The sequence below is a fragment of the Danio rerio genome, chromosome 10 (genome assembly GCF_052040795.2).
Source record: "Danio rerio strain M-AB ecotype USA chromosome 10, GRCz13ab, whole genome shotgun sequence".
Taxonomy (NCBI): Eukaryota; Metazoa; Chordata; class Actinopteri; order Cypriniformes; family Danionidae; genus Danio; species Danio rerio.
Window position 1 is genome coordinate 40,827,501 of NC_141030.1, and position 20,000 is coordinate 40,847,500.

The 20,000-nt window shown below is 36.2% G+C and overlaps 1 protein-coding gene across 9 annotated transcripts in view; it reads left to right on the forward strand.

The window, feature by feature from the left end:
• vezf1a (vascular endothelial zinc finger 1a) overlaps positions 1-18,307 on the forward strand; it is a 48,461-nt gene extending 30,154 nt beyond the window's left edge. The window contains exons 3-8 of one of the 9 annotated variants that reach the window (XR_015501425.1): positions 38-107; positions 3,267-3,432; positions 9,254-9,289; positions 9,595-9,630; positions 12,463-14,340; positions 14,479-18,307. Coding sequence is in view for 6 of the 9 variants with exons in the window: in XM_087271213.1 (XP_087127339.1) it covers positions 38-107; positions 3,267-3,432; positions 9,254-9,289; positions 9,595-9,630; positions 12,463-12,821 (667 nt within the window). In the remaining 3 variants the exon portion in view is untranslated. Of the gene's footprint in view, positions 1-37; positions 370-415; positions 4,247-9,253; positions 9,290-9,594; positions 9,631-12,462 lie in introns of those variants that run through there. The other 8 variants (XM_087271216.1, XM_087271213.1, XM_087271217.1 and 5 more) reach the window with 8 other exon arrangements.
• Positions 18,308-20,000: the final 1,693 nt, after the last annotated feature.

Here is a 20,000-nt window from a genome sequence, read left to right on the forward strand (position 1 = left end):
CTTGCTATATGTTTAATCCCCTCCTCTCTGTTTTCAGACCCGACCACCTCAGCTGCCACGTGAAGCATGTTCATTCCTCAGAGAGACCTTTCAAATGTCAAGTAACGGTAAGAACCACAACTAGTTTATCCAGTGAAGTTGGTACTACTTTCGATTGGCTGGTTACCAGAAGTTGGTATGTCAAACTCATAAAGGCACAATAACAAGGATTTCCTGAAATAGAAATTTAGGGTAATAACTGATTTAATGTCCTTTGAGTTATAGTATATAATTAGCGCAATGTAATACTTATAATTAAAACACCTGGAAGGCTTAAAATACTCCCTCCTAAAAATTAGGATCCAAAAGGTTCCATGCATGTAAAGAAATGTTCTTGGAACCATTGAATCAATGGTCTCAAACTCCATTCCTGGAGGGCCACAGCTCTGCATCGTTTATCTCCAACCTCCTCCAACTCACCCCTGCTTAATAGTCTCTCGTATTCTTGAACACCTTGATTAGTTGGATCAGCTGTGTTTGATTAGGGTTGAAGCAAAACCAAGCAGAGCAGCGGCCCTCCAGGAATCGAGTTTGAGACCTATGCATTAAAGCCTGCCTGAACTGGAAGCTCTGACCATTTTCCACCTAATATTGTGACAGTTCTTAGAGAAACAGAATATTAAATGAGAAAACAGTGGGTGTGGCTTGTTTCTTTTTCTACTGCAAGCTGATTGGATGTAGTAAAGTCGGCATTTAAATCAGAAAGATCTGGAAAAGGGTTTCAGGAGTATGTTAGCCATGCTCAATACCTCAGACAGATGTAATCTGAGAAACAAACAGGAAGTGGATTTACAGATTTTAATTTTAGCTAACGGCAAACTATTTTTTTTTTCTTAATGACATGCACAGATGAATTGCCCACCACAAAACTAGCAATGTGAGCTAACAAAATTGATGTGGTTAGTTGGTTAATATGGTTGGGTCTCATAATGCCAATAAAGAACTACTATTTTGGATGAGAGGGGGCCAAGTCGGAGGCTCTGGGCTCTGCACTGGTTAAAGAAATAAAAAATTGAACCAAAACAAACGATTACAATTGGTTTAAGATTGGCAATGAAAATCCGGAACAATGCAACCTGCAGAACCTGGGAATAAGAAAATAAAAAACATTAAAAAGAACCATTATTTATAATGACATTTCTGTTTTTATGTATATCAGTGTTTGTTCTTGTGGTCTTGGGATTACCAAACCCTTCTTTTGTCAGTCAAGCACGAAATTTGAAGTCGAAAACCTGAGATTTAAAGATTTAAGGAATTTAAATATTTCAGTAAGTTAACATTCACATGTTCTTGTATCAGTTGTTGGCTTTAAAAATTTTCCAAATTTTGCTGTTAAAGTGTTTTATTTTTTATTATACAATAAATACAATTTTTACTGTTTAATTTATTTTATATTGATAACATTTAGGATGCAATAAGCATTTTTTTTTTGTTTTGGGCTAAAATGGTTTTGAAAAAGGAGTGAAATCTTTGACAAAACTGACTTTTAAATGAGCCTTTTTAAAATATTACATGGAAAAAAAAACATTTTAAAATGTATTTCAAGCCAAAATGTTAATTTTGGTGCATTGCTAGTTGGAATGTTATTTCTACTTTTCCATCAAATAACCCTATACTGTTACTGCTAGAAGTAATCTGAAAGTAATCCAAAAGTAGGCAGAGAACAATATATAAAATGAGTCCTTTAAATAAATACCCGGTTACACGGCTGATTACAATTTTTATCATGTAATATTTTAAGTACTCTCCATGTACTGCTGTAGTGTACACTTAAAATTTGTCGATTCTTTAAATTACGTGAGATCAATTCAAGCTGCATCAATTAAACTTAAAACGACAGGTTAAAAATTGCATAAATAATATGAACATATTAACCTGATTAACATATCAAAATAAGTTAAAGTAACATAAAAACATGTTGTTTCGGAATGGGCCCGTATAAGATTCTGATGGTATGTTTTAAATGTCTGGGTAAAAAAAACAAAACTATTTTTTTCCCATTGAACACACTGTTTTATTTAAAGGGTTAAAGAGCACCTATGTTTAAAATCAACTTTTGTTAGCTGTTTGGACGGAGCTGCGTGTAGGTTAAAATAGGACCCAAATCCCAGTGACTTTGAGGCCCACTGCAACATGATGTAGGAGTGTGGTTTTCCCCGCACATTGAATTGATTGACAGACACCATGAATATCTATAATAACATGTACGTCCACAGAACATTTTTTGCAACAAAACTCGGAATAAAATATTTGTTCCAACTCTGTGATTTTTGGAAGTTTAATACATATTTAAAACAGAGCATGTTTGTAATAAAGACAGTAAAATCGCTAATTCTTAACCCCTACAGTCATCATAGCCGCATGGTGTCAGTAGATGATATGTGTGTTTGTGCTGCAAGCAGCATTTGTGTGACTCATCATTTCAGAAAGGCTTGAATAAACTCTACCACTAATAAATTAAATATAATTGGTATTTTTGACTAATGAGCTGTAGATCAGCTTCATCAGTGTCTGTCTAAACCACTGACTGCTGATCATCTGATGTAATGCATTATGAGAAGCAGACACATGTGGGAGCAGTGGGCGGGGAGAAGCAGCTCATTTGCATTTAAAGCCACAAAAACCGCTACACTGTATTCAGACACCAAAATGGCCAGATTCTGGAGGGTATAATAAATACTCTGATGGGTGTTTTGAGCTGAAACTTTATACACATTCTGGAGACACCAAAGGCCTTGCATCTTGTAAAATGGGTAAAATAGGTGCCCTTTAAGAAACATCTAAAATAATTTGAAATTTTAAACATGTCAAGCTAAATAATTTAAATAAATCTTTGACTTCTGCTGTCTTCATTAGTTTCAAAAACTATTTAGAATTTTTTTAAACTATTTTAGAATTCAAAAACGATTTAGAATTTTAAAAATCATCTTATAATATATTTTTCTGACCAGTAGCTTTTGATGTAGATGGTAATTTACTGCCGGAGATAATGTTGCTAAAAAAAAAAATGCCATAGGAACGGTACAACAGAAAATGTTAGCGGTTTTAAAACATTGACTTTTCCAAATCACAGTAAACCTTGAAACTGGTTATCCCATGCCTAACATTGTCATGACTTTTTGATTGCGTCATTTTCACAGCGCATGCCAATTTGGATCATTCTGACAATTCAAAAGCTGATTGAATGTGTGCTTTACTTCTATGCCAATCTCTTATGTCTAAAATAGGCCTGCACATCAGCCTTTGCCACCAAAGACAGACTTCGGTCACATATGATTCGGCACGAGGGGAAAGTCACTTGCAACGTGTGTGGAAAGATGCTGAGCGCCGCCTACATCACCAGCCACTTAAAAACACACGGCCAGAGCAACTTCAACAACGCCTGTAACAAAGGTAAGGCTAGTGCGATTGGCTGGCCCGACAGCCAATCAGAATGGTAGTCTTTATTTCCCAGCCTCTCTGGGTGAGTCATGTAGCTCTAGCACCGACATCCTTCTACTAATACTCCGTTCATCCTTTACTTCAAGCTCTTTGCTGTCCATTCTGCTCCCAAACTCTCTTAAAGACTCAGAATTATGTCCGTTTTGTCAATAGCGTAGTGGTTATTGCGCCGATGTACAGTTGAAGTCAAAATGATTAGCCCTCCTTTTAGTATGATTTTTTTATATATATTTCCCAAATGATGTAAACCAGAGCAAGAAATTTTTACTGTATTTCCTAGAATATTTTTTTCTTCTGGAGAAAGTCTTATTTGTTTTATTTTGGTGAGAATAAAAGCAGATTTTAATTTTTTTAAAAACATTTTAAGATCGATATTATTAGCCTCCTTAAGCAATATATTTTTTAATTGTCTAAAGAACAAACAATCAATATACAATAACTTTCATAATTACCCTAACTTGTCTAATGAACCTAGTTAAGCCGTTAAATGTCGCTTAAAACTGTATAGAAGTGTCTTGAAAGATGTCTAGTAAAATATTATGTACTGTTATCATGGCAAAGATAAAAGAAACTAGTTATTAGAAATTATTTAGTAAAACTATTTTGTTTAGAAATGTGTTGAAATAAATATTCCCTCCGTTAAACAGATATTGGGCAAAAAATAAGCAGGGGGCTAATAATTCAGGAGGGCTAATAATTCTGACTTCAACTGTTTGATGCCAATGCTACCATCATGTCAATAAAGAAAAAAATCCCAAAAAAGAAATCTTTAAAATAAATCTGTTTTAGTTAGTTGATTCATTATTTTTTAATTATTATTATTTTTATTTAATTATTTAATTTGTTTTACACCTCTTGCAGAAACTTTCAGAATGGTTGAATGTTACTACATAATAAAATTATGAAATCTACTTTGTTTTGGTCTTACGTGTTTTCTGAATATATTTTAACGTCCAAAGTCATTTAATTAGTTTTAGTGGTATTACAAGTTATTCATAAATGTGCTTGGTTTGGTCGGTGTCCCATCTGTGGTTTGCAGTTAAAAGGTGTTTTTGTGTACTGTATTTAAAGTGGAAAAGATGCATTTAATGAAGCTCAGAGATTCTTGCGTGTGAAGTGGACATTAGCGTTATTTAAAGCAATTTTTTTTATTTAAACATGGCTGCTAGGGATAAAATGATTCACCTGGCTCACAATTCGATACGATTCACGATACTAATCTCATGGTTCGTGATTTTGGCACAATTTCTTTCCAGAATTATTTGAAACAAATTTAAAGTGAAGAGCCCTTTCATTTTTATTTTCAAATGCTGCACATTTTTTGCTAAATAATGTTTTCTACCATAACCAAATTGCTATTTTAAAAACAAATAAATTCCAAAAACATATAGTTGAAGTCAGAATTATCCCCACCCCCCTTAATTTAATTTAAATTAAATATTTCTCAAATGATTTTTAGCAAAACAAGGAAATTTTTACAGTACGTCTGATAATATTTGTTCCTCTGGAGAAAGTCTTATTTGTTTTATTTCGGCTGGAACAAAAGCAGTTTTTAGTTTTTTTTTTAAACATTTAAGATCAAATTTGATAGCCTCTTTAAGCTCTGTATTTTTTTCTCTGTAGTCTACAGAAAAAAAAAACATTGTCATACAATTGCTTTCCTAATTACTCTAACCTGCCTGGCTAACCTAATTAACATAGTTAAGCATTTAAATGTCACTTTAAGCTGTATAGAAGTGTCTTGAAAAATATCTAGTAAATGTTATTTACTGTCATCATGGCAAAGATAAAATAAATCAGTGTTGAAATAATCTTCTCTGTTAAACAGAAATTGGGGCAAAAAAATAAACAGGGGGGGGGTGAATAATTCAGGGGGTTTAATAATTCTGATTGCAGCTGTATTAATAATAATAGTAATAAGAATAATACAAACTAAAGACTCAATAATATAAACAAACTAACACTTTGACAGTGCTGGGATTTTACATTTGAAAAAAATAAATATCCACAAATCACACGTTTTCTGGCATAAGCTGAGATCTTTGCACATTTACAATGTCCCCTGCTGAAAAAAGGTGGTCAATAGGTGCTCTGCTCCAGGGGACTGACCACTGGCATGAAATACTGATTATAAAATGACTAATTATATTGTACGATAAAGACTGGAGTTGAACATGATTATGAAGGTGAATAATTAATATTACTTGTTTAATAAATTTGTATCTTTGTGATACACTTAAGAAGCAAATATCTTGAACATATTCAAATAATAAATATTCAATAATAAGCAACTTTATTAAAATATGCATCAGCTAATTTGAAATGGAGAGGGTCAAAATAATCTAATAGCTGCTTCTGTAACAGAACAACTTTCTCTTTCAGTCTGATAAACATCTACTCGCTTTTGTTATGAAAACACTGATGCACCGTGTGATCTTTGTAGCACTCTTCAGAGCAAGCAGAGCTCCAAATCATCCGGTCCGCGTGGTTTGGCTTATTAACAGTTTTTTGCATATAGACGTCTATGATAGTGGTTTTGCACTGTGCTAATGGTTTGTGCATCACATTTGTTTTTCTGTTAGTGTAAATAAATGTCTTTAGCAGTATTTGCACACAGTTTGTGTGTGTCTGGCACACACCACTGCTGTCATTTTACTCTTTCTCACCGCTGATGTGCAGGTAAAGCGAGTTTGCGCCTGTAAACACAGCACCCCCTCTGTTCAAAAAATGTATTGCGATTCGTACAACATTTCTACCAGTTTATATAGTCACATATTTCAATCGTTTTTCAACCGGTGTCTTGATAAATCGAGTCCCTCCTAAATCGAATTCTCTCATGACCCCTAAGGTCACGATGAATCGTTACATCCCCAATGGCTGCCACTTGTTGTTTTTATATATTTTTTTTATGTTTGTTGAGAGTAAAATTATTATTTCTGTAAATTATAATTTCTGTAAATTATTTTTCATTTGTAATATTTTGAGATTGTTGTGAAAATAGACTTGATGCTTTAATGGTGTTAAAAAATGAAAAAATATAATAAATAATGATCGTTTTTGTGGTTATGGAATTTCAAACCCCTTTTAAAGTTAATATTTCAATATTCACATTTTCTATCGATTAATGGTAACATTGTCATATTATTGAAGTATTTTTGTTTTATTTAAAAAACAGTTTATTACCTTTTTTCAATTATTATCACAATATTTTTAGCTTTATTAAGCCACAAACCCACTTCAGTTTGTCAGATCTTCAGGTTTAATGTGTTTAATGCATGTAATTGAGCTCAGTGTGAATCTTGAGTGTGACGTCTTGGTTAATTGGACATTAAGATTATTTAAAGCTATTATTTTGAGATTTAAGCATGGCTGTTGTGATTGTTTTTCATTGGATGTCCTTTGAATAAGCATTATGTTTGGTTAGGACTGTTCGTTCACCGATTCTTGAACCTGAACCACTTTTCCAGCAGATCGTAATCTTGCATTTATATTGGGTTTATTTGTGCTTTTAATGGTCATGGCATTTGAGTCTATTGCTCGTTTTGTTTGTATTAAGTTAGTCAAGCATGTTAGTTGAGGAGGCTGGTGCTTTGCTTCAGGCAGAATCTACTCTGACAGAACCGGATCCTTTCTGAGGATGACCGGGTCAGGAAAGGGTCAAGTGTCAGATGTGCATTTGTTCTCTCATTTGCTTTAATTAGTATTTAATGGGCAAAGTTCCCCTGAATTCATGTTTGTGCTCGCAGTTTCTCTCAGCTGTGCTACTTAAGGTTTCATTTATGTTTGGATATTTTTTCATGAATTAACCCTCTCAACCCCACCCCATCCATTTCATCCATGTAGTTTAGTTTTTTTAGTTTTTAACATTTTGTTGTAGGTATTAGCTCACTTTTGTTTCCAGTTGACTGATTTTCCTTGGTAGAAATTTTATTGGATGTTTTAATTGTTGAAATCTTGTTTAAATGTTCGGATTTAAATACATAATTATTTCAAATAAATTATTAATTTAAATTTTATTGTAAAATAATATATTTTTTCTTTATCAACAGCATATGTGACCATATTGTTGATAACTGCAGAATATGTTTTCATATGTACTATATTTTACTATTAAATTCATAATATTTACAAGCAAATACTTTTAATAAGAACATAATTTAGGGATGCACCGATATGTTTTTTTTTTGGCCGATATCGATAACCAATAACTTAACATTTGGAGGCCGATAACCGATATATTATAGCCAAATATAAATATTTTAAAATGTCATATTTTTACACAGTAAACAACATATTTTATTTAAGAACTTCATAAAAGTTTGATCTTATGAATGGAACAGCCTACTTAGAGCAAAAAAAACAATAATTTCAAAATTGCAAGGTGATTATATAGACCTATAATCATGATTTCACCTAAATCAGCATGCCAAAAAGAAATTATTTCGTTTTCTTTGCAAAAAACATTAACATACAACTTGACTGATGTGTAAAAAATAGGTTGAATACAAATAATGATATTTAATTAACAAACAAGTCAAATAACTATATTTTGAATAAATATGTCCAAAATGTGTTACAGTAAAACATATGTACAAATATTTAATGTCAGAAAAAGCATTTTGAGAAGTGTTTTGACAGTTCAGAGCCACCTTACAAGCAAAAAGCTAAATACAGATAGTATTACTTTAGAAAACGCGACATAAATTCGTCCCATTTGGTGTTTTAGATTATTTTGAACACATGTTGGAGATGCTTGTCAATCAGACAACACTTATATGTTAGTTCTTGCTGTCAATTGCAGGAAAAATGATCAATGAAAGGTTTAAAATAAACCGCTGCGAGTTTGAAACTTTATTTGCAGGTGCTCTGTGATGCGGTGCACACAAAGCAGAGTCTGGTTTTTATACAACACCTGAGATTTGAGCACAGATGACTTTACAACAAACACGGTGCATAAAATAAAGACAGGATGTGGAGAACAGTTGAGAAATCCTATACTGGATTGAGTGATTGGCACACGTCTCCCCTGCTGCTGATCGGGCTGCTGTGAAGGCTCTTTCACTCACTATATGTGTATGTAGTGATAACCATCACATGTGCTCATTATGAATACAGATTGAACTGAATACAATCTTACATCAGCAACACATGGCAAGCAACATGATAATTATAAATAATCATATTAGATTACAAACAACCCAATGAGTTGTTTAGCACGTGTGCATTGCTGCTATTATGTTTACACATGTAATGTTTTTCCTAAGGCGATTTAAACCAAAATACACAATGACAGCCTGTTAAACATATCTACAGTGATAAGGAATATGGTTACTGCGTTTTTAACGCGCAGCGATACCACACAAAGAAAGAAAGAAAGAAAGGAATAAACTATGCGAGAAAAGTTATAGTGCACTGGATTGCGCGAGGCAGGCGGTTCTGTACTGTTACGTAATCTATTGGCTTAAAGATATCAGACAGATAATGATACCATTAAAAATAGTAGTTATCGGCCTATAACGATATGGCCGCCGATATATTGTGCATCCCAAATATAATTTTTATTATAATAATTATATTTTGTCTTTCATTTCAGTGAAAATAACTAATTATATTAAAATATATAATAATAAAATAAAATTATATTATTTTCATAAAACATTGTGTAAAATTTGTCTCACTGCAATTCAAGAAAAATGTACATTTTGTTTTAATACTTTTGGAATATGATAATATGATTTATATTGCTGTGAATTATTTTATGTTGTCCTTTCAGGTTATGCCCTTTCAGTCCATGGAGCAAGGCATTCTGGTATTTTATTTATTTATTTATTTATTTATTTAAAGAAATATTATTGTTTTTTCCCATAAGTCACATATGCTGTTGATAGAGTTTTAAACTTGTGTTAAACCTACATTTAAGTCAAGTTCTTTTAGTCGTAGTCTCTGTTAAATTGGATTAAAAAAAGTATAAACCTGTTTATGGTAGTTAATGAACATTAAAGTATACTAGTGTCTGAATTCACACTGCTGCAGCCCTGCATTGATAAAAGTCCCATAATGCATCACTGCAGGCATCTGCCTGCCCATCATAACCATCTGTCTGTTTCTAAATAGGAGATTGGCAGTGGAACCACTCAGGGCTCCGAAAAGGTAAAAATGAAGCAAAACAAAAAAAGAAAGGTGGAAAAACAGATATGCACACACAAAAACTGTTTGCTCTCTTCTGTTTACTGTTATGTTTTGTGTTTGTCAGGCGGAGCTTATATTCCAGATACACTTTATTGGTTCTTGTGTTCACAGGGAATCTAAAGGCACGCTCTGTATTTTGAGCTACAAATGTTTGCAATATATCTGCAGGAACAGTTGTATGGAAGGCTGTTGAGAAGGCCAAAAGTATCAATAAAAATAGCTGAAATGTGTGAAATGTGATCAGGATCCATATTTTGACAGAGGCAGCAAGTGCAACAGCCAATGAAATGACTTGATTTGAGACAGTATTTGCATATGTGATCTCATAGGTTGAGAGATATGCTTTTACAAACATCAGAATAATGTTGAACTTGCATGTGTGTATGCAAACATCAGACATTATTTTGTCTTTTTATATAGACCAGGGGTCACCAATCTCGTTCCTGGAGGTCCGGTGCCCTGCAGGGTTTAGCTCCAACTTGCCTCAACACACCTGAATGGGTGTTTCAAGTATGCCTAGTAGACCTTGATTAGCTTGATCAGGTGTGTTTGATTAGGGTTGGAGCTAAAATCTGCAGGACACCGGACCTCCAGGAATAAGTTTGGTGATCCCTGATATAGACCGTTTTGAGGGATTTAAATAATAACAATGGTCCTAACGTTTTTCCCGTTTGACATTTTTATTTTCCATAGCTCCTGAGAATCCGAAAAGGTCCACATATTGATAATGTTATGACATCTATTTTAACCCTCGGGGGTCGAAGACCGCGTATACGCGTTTTGACCTGTGGTGGCGTCAAACTGCTGAAATGAACTTAAATAACACTTTCAGTTTTGATCGTACAGATAAGATCAATGCATCAATTGAATCTGTTATGTGTCTACTTTTTGTTGTGTACACTCACAACAACAACAAACGTGTGTGCTTTTGCAAAATAAGGAAAACAAAAAGTGTAGGCATTCTGTCTTTTCTCTCTCCGTGATCTGCTTTTAGAAACTCGTCTGTAAAATGCGCTCTGCGAATACAAAACGCACACAGATGAGACATGTATTTCTAGAAAGCTTAAAGTGTCTACTTTTAAACGCAGCTATGCATGTTGAAAACAAACATTGCTTGATAAAGTAATCGGTATAAAACCAACGCTATGTCTAGTTTCTCAGTCTGATCTCATTAGTTTTAATGCGACCACGCCCACTAGGCATTGTTATTACAAGCGTCTGATTATGATTTCTGATATCTATATAAAGCTTGATATGTCTACTTTTGCATTAACCAATTCAAGTCGAAACAAATGATGTCTTTTTATGTAATCCATATAAAAGTAAGGACTCTACGGATTATCCTATCACAGTAGGATAGCTTACAGTAAATTTTGTTAATATGGATTAATTATCATTCTTTAAAATAACATTGCTCTAATATGAGATTACCAAAAATAACTCAGAATCTTATTATTATTATTCAAACTTTGTATACTATTCCATATATTATAATGTATTGTTTTTTTTTTTACCGATTAAGATGTTTGATAATGTTAAGATAATATGTTGCATTTCGGCATGTTTTGACTTATTTATAAACCATTTATAGACAAAGTTAAATAAAAATATCCTGGATTTGAAGAATATTGTGATCCTGGACTTCACTGAGCTCAAGTAATAGTTTAATTTATAAAATTGTGAATGAACTTGACTGTTGATGTCTTAAATAATAATGTCAAATAACCAACATTTCTCAAAATGGATATATCTAATTTTGCTACAAAACTCTTCATTTACAAAAAAATTAAATAAATAAATAAATTAAAAATAAAAATCTGTATATTTGCTATGTGTATAAGTTTAAAAGTTTGCAGAGTTTTATAGAGTTTACTGACTCTCACAAGTGTATCTCTGTATTTTGTGTGATTTAATATATTTTAAATTAACTGCAAACAAAAAAGTAAATAAACTTTCCTCTGATTCCTTCTTGAAACTCTTCCCTCCTAGTCGCATACTGTACCTGTCTGATGGCTCATTATGCAGGTCTTTGTCTTCTCTGGTGTGACTCACTGCATAGTAATGATAGTTCACACCTTCCCGCATAAACCAATTTCACTTAAAAAGTGACTTAGAAATTTTAATTCATTATATTGTTTTCTGTGAGCAAGTGAACAAGATGATTCTCACATCATTTTGAAGCAAAAACACTAGACTACCAGATCCAGTTCTCAAAAGTCTTGTGCACAAATTTTCTCCTTGTGTTTCATGGCCTTGTTTCGGTGACTTCAAAATTTTAGTTTTTCACTAACCATGCATAAACGTTTCTTTCTCAAAAACACAAACACATACAAACATGCTGCTTAGGTATTATTGTAGCCCGACTTGTGCTGTTTACAGAGTTATCACACTTTAGCCATTTATATGTTTTTAAGATACTGAAAACAACACAAATGTCAGTGCATGTCAACTTCTCCAGAGCCCCAAAACACCCTCAGACCCCAGAGGGTTAATGTTGAGGTATGATTAAATTGCCTTTTGTTACAGTTATTAAAATAGTTTGACAACAAGCATGAAATGTTCAATGGCATCACCATATTGAAATGGTCTCTAAAATAATAAAATTCCTGCCTGAACACAGTCAAACTGTACGCACAATCAAATTTCACACATTTCATTGGAATATTTTTGTCCGGGATCACCTTCCAAACATTTGACGCACCAGTCTAGACACCCAGAGAGTTTGGGAGCAAAGCACATACAAGCCCTCAACACACTTGAACTCTTCTCATATCTCTTTTTTCTCCTTCACAGACAACACTGAAGTCTGCAACTCTGCCTCCAGCACGCCGGTCACGCCTGCAGCCCCCATCACCTCTACAATGAACCGTGGAAACACCAGCAACCCCGTAACCATCGCAGCCCAGATGAACATTTCCACCAACACCGTCAACATCACGTCACCAGTCAGCCTGCAGCACCAAGTTACCATCACCGGCCCTGTAAACATCGCCTCTGTCAACATCCCAGCCTCAGCGCCCATGAACATCGCCCATCCGGTGGCCATCACCACGCCAATGCCTATGAACATCGCCACCCCGCTCAACATCGCCATGAGACCTATGGACAGCATGCCGTTTCTGTCTCAAGTCCTGCCGTCTTCTCCGTGGTAGACCCGAAGCCCTGACCAGCCTTTTTGCCCTGACGTCTGTGCAAATGACGCCTGTGTGGTGCTAACAAAACCTCACGGCTACATTCCAACACTAGTGGAAGATTTGCATGGGTCGATCAAACTTTCTCTGGCCTTCAAAAATGTTTGCATTTTGCCCACCAGGCAAGCAGCTCTATAGCTGGGCGTTTCGCAAGCTCCTCTGAGCACTTCAAATCCAGATGATGGACGTTTTTAAAGACAAATGCAATAATAGATGTGCATTTAAAACTTTTTTTTTTCTTTTTAAATGAGCAGAGTGCCAGCGGGATCTTCGATGAATTTGAAGTTCAACCTGCTAATCAGTATTTTAAGGAATCTCGTTTAAAATGGACTGTTGCTTCCATTGAGAGCGAGGATGTTGTTGTTATTTTACTTTTGTGCAGGGGTGTGAGTGCATGAGTGTATACGTGTGGCTACTTTTAAAGAGGAACTTTTTTTTCTTTCTTTTTTAATAGTGTTCGGCAGGACACCGTTTACAACTATTTAGTTTTTGCAAGGGGAGGGCAGCTTTGCTCTCTTATTGTTTACGTTGCCATTGTTAGCTGTTGCATGTTTTCTTTTGCATACAAAAGAAAATGTTTGGAAGAAAGAAGGTGAGTCTTGCACTGAACGCATATCCCTAGTTTAAAGACACAGTATTATCTAAATATGACCTTTGTGGTAATATGGCTCTGTCCCAAATGGTGCACTTAATCCTGTGATCTTGTGGCCTCCATGAAGACCGCAGACTGTCCTGTTTGTCATTTTATGGTTGACAAAGGTGCTCAAGAGCAGCCCCTTTGCTGCAGACCTCATAGCCGACTACTGTCCAACAATTAGTGGAGTGTTACTTTACCAAAGGCCCAATCTCAGATGGCACACTTCATGTGCTCTTGCAGTCTTCTGAACCTACATTGGCTGCAGTGTGTGTGTGTGTGTGTGTGTGTGCGTGCGTGCGTGCGTGTGTGCGTGTGTGCGTGTGTCCGTGCGTGCGTGCGTGCGTGCGTGTGTGCGTAAAATCAAACCATTCAAGAGCCCCTTCTGGTGCAGACTTCAAAGTCAATACTAATGAACAGTTCATGAAGTGACCCAATCCCAAATGGCACATTTCTTGTGCAATGGCGTCTTATGGACTTAAATTGCTCACCAAATCCTGGAGGGCCACTGTCCTGCACATTTTGGTTCCAAGTCTAGTTAAAAACACCCAAATCAAGAAATTGCATACTTCCATACTATATAGTACGCTAAAACAGTATGCGAGCCGTGTAGTATGTACAAATTCATAAAATTCTTAACACAGTAGGCGAGAAGTTCTCGGATGACCTACTACTTCTGCCAAGATTCTAAAATTCCCACCTGATAGACGCTACACTATTCCATGATGCCACCTGAGGGAATTCATGAATGGGAGTGAAGCGGCACATCTGACCTGGGTAGGTCATGTGATAACAAAAAATGGCAAATGTAATTCATACTATATAGAATAGGGATTCTCAATCTCTGTCCTGGAGGTCCGGTGTCCTGCAAATTTAGCTCTAATCCCAATCAGACACACCTTGGCCAGCTAGGCAAGCTCTTACTATGCTTTCTAAAAACATCCTTGCAGAAGTGTTGAAGCAAGTTGGAGCTAAAATCTGCAGGACACCGGACCTCTAGGACTGAGTTTAAGAAGCCCTGGCATAGAATATAATTTTCGTTGTATAGTAATTTGAATTCATATGTAGTACCTACTGAGTAGTAGGCGAATTCGGACATGGGCAAGGTCCCAAGCTCTTGTGCTAGAAATTTCCAGGTAGATATATTGTGAAAAGTTCAAGCTACACTCTATAGGAGAAGGGTTTTTCAGAACAAAGTTTGGACTGATCTATAGTGTCCCATTTATCATTTTTACTTTTAGAAGGTTTCAAATGAAGTGCCCTGTTTAATGCACACTTCATAGCAGACTGCTACTCAACACTCTGATGAGCATTACTCAACCAAAGGTCTGATCCCGAATTGCCAACATGTGTGCGCTTACATTCTTGCTGACTTACAGTGGTCAGACGTGGGGATGTTTAAAGTCTTGTGAAATCAAAATTTACAATGTTCATTTTGCTGCCGCACATTGTTTTTGTTTAGGTGAACAATTTATGAAAGTTAATACACTGAAAAAAAGTTGTTTTGGTAATCTTAAATCAAAGTCTGACCATTCACTTTCTATGTGGAGTGGCACTCCTCTGATGATGTCAGTTTGACACTTCAGCCAGAATATTCTTAACCACGCCCCTCTTTCCATTGGTTTACTACGAGGGAATGTGCAAAAAGAAGCCCCACCCCCTACTCAGTATTCTATTTCAGTTGGAAGTACGTGAACTGAATTCTTAGCAACTTCCAAATTCCAAAAATTATCAACATTGGAAGTGGATTAGAAACTGGCTGTTGTTGAATAGTTTTAAGACAACATTGATGAAAGGTTTTGATCCATTTCAGATGTTGACTACTGTAGTCCTTCTCCTAGTGGGCCACTCTCCTGCACATTTTAGATCGAAACCTAACACCTGAACTAGGTAAACAAGGTCTTACTTGACATGTTAAAAAGTCTAGGCAGGTGTATTGAGTCAAGTTTTAAACTCTTCAGGACAATTGCTTTCCAGTACTGTTTGGACGCCTCTGTCATAGAGGGTCCCATTCATCATTTTAACATTCTGAAGGATACTTGCAAGTGGCAAATTTGGTACTGTCTTTTACTACTTTACAGACTCTAGAGAATTACTTGACCGAAGGCCCAGTAGGCAGCACACTTAATGTGCCCTTGCAGTCTTTACATTGCATTTATCCTAAAAAACATGGAGCAGGGGTATCCAAAAGTTTCCTTGTGTGCATGTGAAGTTCATTAATTTGTAGGACAGCGATGCCCAATTCTGTTTCTAGAGATCTACTTGCCTGCAGAGTTCAGCTGCAACCTCGATCAAACACATCTGTCTTTAATTACAAAGTGCTCCTACTTAGTTGGTTTAATTGTGTTTGATAAGGGTTGGAGCTAAACTCTGCAGGAAGGTAGATCTCCAGGAACAGGAATGGGCGCCCCTGCTGTAGGATGTCCTGTCCCACACTGAAGGGCACTTGTCTATCTTGGTGCAGACTCTATAATCAGTACTACTTAAGAGCATTCTACTCGGTGGAGCATTACTTTACCTAAGACCCAATCCCAAATAGCACATTCAATCTGCACCTGCAGTATTAGGTACTTGGTCGCCAAATGTGCATGTCCACTAAGTCCATAAGGTTGTAAAGCCGGGATTTTTTAGACCACTAAACATAAATTAGCATAAAACAACACCTTAGCTAGCTAAACAAGGCCTTATTAGGCCTATGCCTACTAGGCTATAATCTTCTAGGCAAGTTTGAGGTGGCCCTTCAGGACTTAGTTTGTTTGAAGTTTTTAGAAGGGTGCTTGCAAGTGCCCTTGTGTGCATGTTACATCTACAAACCTCTAGGACAGGGGTGTCTTGCATAGTTTAGTTCTAACTTCCTTCAACACACTTGCCTAGAAATTTCTAGTATACCTAGAAAGAGCTTGATTAGCTGGTTCGGGTGTATCTAATAGGGGTTGGAACTAAACTTTGCAGGACACCGGCCCTTCAGGACTGACTTTGGACACCATTGTTCTAGGGCAATGGTCTTGGCTTAAAATACTCCCTCCTAAACATTAGGATCCAAAAGGTTCCATGGATGTAAAGGGATGTTTTTGGAACCATTGAATCAATGGTCTCAAACTCAATTCCTGGAGGGCTACAGCTCTGCACAGTTCATCTCCAACCACCTCCAACTCCACCTGTAGTCTCTAGTAGTCTTGAACACCTTGATTAGGTGGATCAGTTTGATTAGAGTTTAAGCCAAACTTTGCAGAGCTGCGGCCCTTCAGGAATCAAGTTTGAGACCTATGCTCCTTATATTCAAAGGTTGGTTATGAGTGGCCAAGCCAGGCAAGCTTCTACCTCACCGTCAACACAGCATTACATCGCAAAAGTGTAGACATGGTGGTAAGGGTTTAGGTTGCCATTTAGGATTGGGCTGGGATGGCAAAGTGTGTCATCTTGTTCAAGGTTTATGAGCTATAAACAAACAGATAAATGGCTCACTTAAAACAGTGCCATCTAGTGGTTGGAGTCCCACATTGACACCGTTTAAGTTCTTATTCAAACTTGAGTTTGTCTTTAAACCCATTTTCTAATCTCTTTTTCATCTATTTCTTAATGTTTGGCATAGGAAATGGGCTGAGCATAGGAAATGAACAAGAATAATTTCAGGATATTGTTTCGGAATTATTCCTGTTTGTTTGTAAATAGTTAGATTTTTATTTGTTTTGATTTAGATTTCTAGGTTTTTTCACGTTTATTTTTGTATATTTATTTGATTACTTTTTTACATGTTATTTTCAAAGCAGTGCCATCCTGCTTATTTTATTTGGTTCCTGTTATTAATATCAAGTTTTCTCCATTTGGTTTGGACTCTGTAGGTGATAGTATTTACCTGTAGCTAAAGCCCAGAAGCACCGTTTAGAATCTGAAATAATGAAGAATGTTTACAGGCCGCCTCTGGATATTCCTACACTGCGGCGGGTGCTCACATGCTGATCTGTTTTGACTAAAGAGTGTGATAATCGTGAGATAATAACAATTATTACTGAACAGTATAACTGAGTAAGCTGTCATTCACTACACAAATCTTCCGCCAATGTGATTGAATTCGGTACGTTGTGTCAGCCGCTTCCTCTACACGCAGAGCCAGAGAGAAGAGACTGCTGTCGTGAAATAAAAAACACTAAATATTTGATTTGTATGCAATTTTTGCCTGTGAAGTGACGATCAGGAGTGTCTGAATGGATGCCGTCCACCCCAGCACTGAGTCTCAGGATAGGGGAAACTTTCAGACACAATGAATCCCTGATCCACGTGTGTATATTTGTGTGAGGCGTTTGATTCGTCCACCACACTAGAACAAACTAAAGCATGTTTCCATAGTTTAGTTAATGGGAAAGTGCGAATGTGTGCATCTTTCGGTAGGTGCATTACGGATGGGATGCCTCTTTTATTTGCCAAATTCAAAACCAATTATGAAATCCAATGAAGTGAAGATTTTGCGACTAATGTTGCTTTGATTCAGTCGATGAACTGGATGACTTTCAGAGCCCCTGTGAAAGCGGTTGAATGTATATGTTTGTACAGAAGTTGTTTAGCTCGGAGGATCTTAGAGTACAGATAGAAATGTGAGCAAAGAGAAGCAAAATAACCTTTTATAAAACTTTTGTATTAGTACATTAACAATGGTAATTTTGTATATATGAAGACTAGGCTTTCTGAGTAGCAGAAAGGAAAACATTCCTACATTTTTTGTAAATGTAAGTTTGTCAGAAATAATTATGTAAACATGCGCAATGTTTTATGTGCCTTTTATTTGGGTTGTCTGAATAAAAAACTGTAAAACATATTCAATTCATCTTTTTTTTCATAGCGCTTTAACAATGTTAATTGCGTCAAAGCAACGTAACATAGAGGTTTTAGTAAATTGAAACTGCATCAGTTCAGTTTTCAGAGTTGAAGCTCAGTTTAGTTCAGTTCAGTGTTGTTTAATTTTCACTGCTGAAAGTCCAAACACTGAAAAGCAAATCCTGCGATGTGCAGCTCCACAAGTCCCAAACCAAGCAAGCCAGTGGCAAGACAATGGGCTGTATGTGAGTTTTAATGCTGCGTTCATACCAGAAGCAGAAGCATCAAGCTTGAGTGATTTACATGTTAAGTCAATGCAAAGACGCGAATGATGTGGCACGAGTTGAGCTTTTGCGCAATTAACGCTCGAGTTCAAAAATCTGGACTTCAGCGGTCATTCGCGCCGCGTTAACCAATCAGGCGCTTGCTTTTGTGGGGGCATGATTATGACGTACCGCCTGTTGTTGGTGTCCCAGGGGAAAATCTTCCTGCTGACACTGACAACAGTTCATCAAACTGGGCTTGGCTTAGTCAGAAGCACCGCTGAAAGCTTCGATCATCCAGGTTAGGTTTCTGGAGGACACAGAGCTAGGTGCACCCCTGTAAGTATCTAGTGGACACAGACACGGCTCCAAACGTATCAACACTGTTTTTCAGCCTTCCTAAAGTACATAAACGCAGCTATTCTTACAATAAAATCCATGTTAGCCACTTAGCAAAGAAGCTAGAGTCACTGGGCAGACAGAACCCTGCCCATCACGCAAATCCGCATCTATTGTGAAGCAAATGAAGCGGATTTGACGCGCGAATTAAGTGAGTGAACTTAAAATGTTCATGCATCTATTTACGTGTGAGTAGCACAATATATCCGCGTCTGGTGTGAACACAGCATAAGAGAAATCTGTCAGCGATTATTTACAGTGCACACTTTTGTCTGTTGTAGAACTAATATGTTAACATTAGTTTTTTGTTGCTTTCATTGCATCTTCAAGCTGCTTGTTTTGACCGGTTCTCTGCAGTCGTGGAAGACCAAAAAATATCACTCAAGTTAAATTTAATGTTACGGTAGTCAGTACAACAACCAAAACTGGAACTAATCTAATGAAATAACTTAAATAGGTACACCACATTAAATGTTGGGGGAAATTAACTACAATTTTGAGAAGGGAAAATTAAGAGAAACCAAAAAAAAAAAACCTGCTGTATTTTCTATTGGATTAAAGTCAGATGAATAGTCAGGTGATTGGCTAGGCCATTCCACAGCTTGATTTTCTTTCTCTGAAAGCATTTGAGAGTTTACTTGGCTGTGTTTTGGATCATTGACTTGCTGAAATGTCCAGCCTGGTTTCATCTTCATCCTCCTGCTAATCTAAATGTTGGACTGAAGCAGCTAATATTCATTTACACTGAGGAAGGGCAGAGGATTGCTGAAGAACTACTGAGAGATTTCAGCTGCTGTCTGGGCTTTCACTGCCTTTCTTCATGTGTTCAATACTTTTTCCTTGTGTCATTTTATTACGCATAACTTAATTTGTAAACCAATTTGTTTTGCGTAGTTCTTTGCATATATGGATTTCTTTGGTTGTTACCAACATCCGAAGAAAATTTCAAGTCATCGGCGCCTTTACAAATACGTTTTCTGAGACAAATGTTGACATGTTCAATACTTATTTTCCCCGCTGTATCTATATCAT